Source organism: Arachis ipaensis, chromosome B09, assembly GCF_000816755.2.
Source record: "Arachis ipaensis cultivar K30076 chromosome B09, Araip1.1, whole genome shotgun sequence".
Taxonomy (NCBI): Eukaryota; Viridiplantae; Streptophyta; class Magnoliopsida; order Fabales; family Fabaceae; genus Arachis; species Arachis ipaensis.
This window is the reverse complement of record NC_029793.2, coordinates 2,160,747-2,165,037: the sequence shown is the minus strand read 5'-3', so window position 1 is coordinate 2,165,037 and position 4,291 is coordinate 2,160,747. Positions and strand designations below refer to the sequence as shown.

At 31.3% G+C, this 4,291-nt stretch overlaps 1 protein-coding gene across 1 annotated transcript; it reads right to left on the bottom strand.

The window, feature by feature from the left end:
- LOC107614661 (late embryogenesis abundant protein 2) lies at nt 2,956-4,022 on the bottom strand. Its single transcript, XM_016316804.1, has 3 exons — nt 3,969-4,022; nt 3,472-3,619; nt 2,956-3,023 (listed from the first exon to the last, which is right to left on the bottom strand). The coding sequence occupies exons 1-3, from the start codon at nt 4,020-4,022 to the stop codon at nt 2,956-2,958; spliced, it is 270 nt and encodes an 89-aa protein (XP_016172290.1).

The window sequence follows — 4,291 nt, the reverse complement described above, 5'->3', positions numbered from 1 at the left end:
AGTCAACTAAGGAGCGGTTTCAACATTCCGGTGAAACAATAAGTCGAAAATTTGAAGAAGTGCTACAAGCTGTGTGCAAAATGGCCATAGACATTATACAACCAAAGGATCGTGATTTTAAAGAAGTGCCTACAAAATTAAGGAATGATGATAGATATTGGCCTCATTTTAAGGTAATTTATATATTATTTATTTTAAAAAATATTATAAATAATTACAAAAAAATAATTATCTTTCATTGCATGTGTTGGTATTAAATTTGTTTTATAATATTTGTAAAATTGATACTCTAATCATGTTAATCATAGGATGCAATTGGTGCTATAGATGGAACTCATGTGCCAGTGATTGTGTCTACTGAAGACCAAATTCGATTTATTGGTAGAAAAGAAATTCCAACCCAAAATGTTATGGCTGCATGTAATTTTGATATGGAATTTACTTTTGTTTTGGCCGGTTGGGAAGGGACAGCTCATGACACGAGTATTTTTACATGCAATTGGTACATCTGAGTTGAACTTTCCAAAACCTCCACCAGGTAATACTTGATTATCTTTAAGATTAAATTATATACTCCATATATAGATTTAATTTCTTATCATGTTTTTTTTCATTTAATAATATACAGGTAAATACTATTTAGTAGATGCAGGCTATCCAGAAAAGAAAGGTTATCTAGGACCATACAAAGGAGCAACATATCATTTGTCAGAATTTCGTCGTGTTAATGGACCTTCTGGATACTACGAAATATATAACTATGCTCATTCTTCACTTAGAAGCGTGATAGAACGTACATTTGGAGTTTGGAAAAAGAGATGGAAAATTTTACGAGATATGCCTAGTTTTAGTTATAAAAAATAAATTCAAATTGTTATTGCAACAATGGCTCTGCATAACTACATTAGACGTTATTCTACAAGTGATCGTAAGTTTAAAAAATATGATCAGATGGACGTTGAGCTTGAAGAAGAAGATGGATATGGCGATGAAGGTGAAGCTGAAAATGGAGTTGAAAAAGTTGGAGATGAATTTCTTGGAACTATGGAGATGGTTCGAAATAATATAGCATCAAGTTTGATTGGTGGAAAAAATTAGGTTATAGTGATTTAGATAATTTAGTATTTTTAGTAATGATGTTTAGGATAAAATAAATTTTTATGATACTTATATAAAATTTTAAAGTTAAAAAATAAAAGAATTTATTTATTATATTTATGTTTATTATGAATTTTTTATTTTAACATTATTTTATTTTAAAATATTATATAAATTTTTAAAAAATTTGAAAAAAGAAATTATTTTTTGTTATAAACATGTTTATTATAATTTTTTCAACTTTTAAAAGCTGTTTTACCAAACACAATTGTGGTGCTTGTACTTATTAAAAGTCATTTTTAATTTGATTTTACCAAACGCAAGTGCTACAGCTTTTAAAAAGCTATTTTTTAAAAGGCAGCTTTCATAAGCTACTTTTAAAAAGCAAAAGCTTTACCAAATCCAACCTTACTTTGTACATATCCCACATATTAGAGTGTATGAGTGAGGAGGATGATGAATTAGTTATATTAGAGACCCAAGGCCACAAATAAAAGATACTGTTTAAAGCCTAAATCACAGCCCAACAATATACCACCACAGCCAATGTTCCAGCCCAAACCGTAGCTCATGTGTCGGCCCAAATCACAACCTGAAACACAAATAATTTTTTCACAACCAGCTCTTGAATTCCTTATCTCATCCATCAAAGTTTTCTAACCAAAAAAGTTTTCTAACCAACCCTTGAAAGTTTATTCCCAACCACCCAAGACTCGCAGCCAACCCTCAAAATCTTATTCCCAACCCCCCAACCCTCGTAGCAACACTTGAAGACTTCTTTCCAGCAATCCAAAAAGTATGTTGTTGGAGATAAAAATAAAAAACCAGTGAAGAGCACCTGACAAGGGCAGGTAGAATTGTTACTCCAGCTCCATTTCAAGAAAATAATGACTCTCATGATTCATACGAGAATACTGAAGATAGTCTCTATAAGTCTTCAAAGATCTTGAGAGATGGATATGAGGACACCAATTCTGCTACTGCAAAGAAATTAATTAGCTTAATAACTTTTGTGCCACCTCCTGAATTCAAACGCCCAAAAAAAAAAAAAAATGTTTGAGATGGATTGAGTAATAAAGGCTGAATTATGTATTTTATAAAGTGCTAAAAATTAGAAGCTTTGCTAAGTATTTTGTAAAATTTTATTTATCTTTACCTAGTCTAAAATTAACTTAATGCTTGATATTATGAAGACTTGGACTTGGTTAAGGGGAATGGTATTATTTTAAAGATTATGTTAACATACTTATATAGATATGCAAATGCTTCAATTTTAATATATATGATTAGACTTAATTTATCTTATAAGTAATTAAGTGTTTATTTTTATTTACTTATTTCTAGAGTGGTGTAAAAATTAGTTAAAATAATGTCAAAAAATACAAGTTGCATGATTATTAATGGAAAGGAAAAAATTGTCCAACCTCATTTACTAAATTTTACCAATATTTTTAACAAGATCTAACAAAATAACAAAATCACCAATATTTTTATAAATTTTTTACTTTCTCTAAGATGACATTCAAAGTGCCTCAACCACTAACATAAGCACTATCTTGGATAAATATAAAAATAATCAACATCTGACTTTAACTTCTAAACCATCTATTCTTCAACCGAATTTCATTTTTTCAATCTTCATAGTCATTCTAAACTTCAAACTCTAAATTCTGTTTCTGCATCACCATTTATAACTTAAAAAATTTTATATTCATTATCTATCCAACTAAAATAATTACAGTAGTTATCTTTTATTTTGGACAAAGTGTGAAACAAGAACTATTTTGAGAATTAAGATTTATAAAATGGGACTAAGAACTATTTTGGCATAATATAATAAACATATCTTATCAACTTCTATTTGGACACACAGTTGTTAACACAAATACCAGTTAATGATCCACATGTATCGCCATTGACAAAAACTGTTAATCCAAAAACAAAAAGACAAACAAGATTAATGTTAAATCTTTTAGGACTAATTTAATTAAAAGAATTATTTAAAAACAAAAATGTCAATCTTACGATCAGAGACCAATTTGACTTAAAGATCAATTTGACTTTTGACTATTATTTCCAAATGTCACTAAATAAATCATTTTTATTCATACTTGCATATACAAAGACGAAGAATTATGGTACTAGATAATATTACATTCCTCCCCCTCACTACCACTACAAGAGGGAGATCACACACCTTATTGAAAACACCAAATCAAGAAAAAACACAAAATCAAATCACATTTTGATTTTATTAAACTAGAGATCCCTTCTTGGGTGTGTTGGATAATGCTCATGTTCATCTTCGCCCAGACCATTGGAGACCCGACCCGACCCTACCCTGCTACTACAACCCGAACTAGCTCTGCGTACTTTTAACATTGTCCCCAGTAGTCCTCTCTTTTGCAGCTTGGGCTGCCTGCTGGGTCTTGTCCTTTGCTGCTTGGGCTGTTTGGGCCGTCTTGTCCTTTGCAGATTGGGCCTTATCCCCAATGTTTCTCATCATTTGGTTGGTCTTCTCCTGAACCATCAACAATTGGTAGTCACGACCAAAAAAGGAAAACCTATTGTCCTGAACTCTTCACACCAATTTTAAAACTAAACGTGCTTCTCAAGTTATATACTTAATTTGAACCCTCGTTGAGCAGAAAATCACCATGTTACATAGAAAAATGCACCAGAGAAGAGATCTATGCTACTATACATAATTAAATAATTAATACACAACTAATGACAATTATATAACTTATTTATGCAAATTCAATAACGTGGCTTTTTCCTTTTCAATATTTGGTGATGGAAATATAATGAACATTTGAAATTGCATCATTGCATCGGAAAAAAAAAAGAAATCTGTACTTTTGACTTACCTGAGTTTGGCCTTTGGCCTCACCAGCTTTGAAGCTTTGGTCATGAGATGCCATACTTTCTTGTTCTTGAAAAAGGGTTGTATTTTTCTGATATGTGATTGCAAACACTTTTTGTTGGTGAAGGTGGTTTGAGCTGCAAGCTCCATTTATAGAATCTCTTTGGGGGATGTATGAACATAGGATGAGCACGTGTCCTGCTTGATGACATGTGTCCAGCACGTGCCGCTCTTTGGCTACAGGGCATGAATTGTAGTGGCCTGGAGACTGGAGAGGAATAGGGTCATGTGAATAACTGAATATTTATAAGAATATATAATACATAT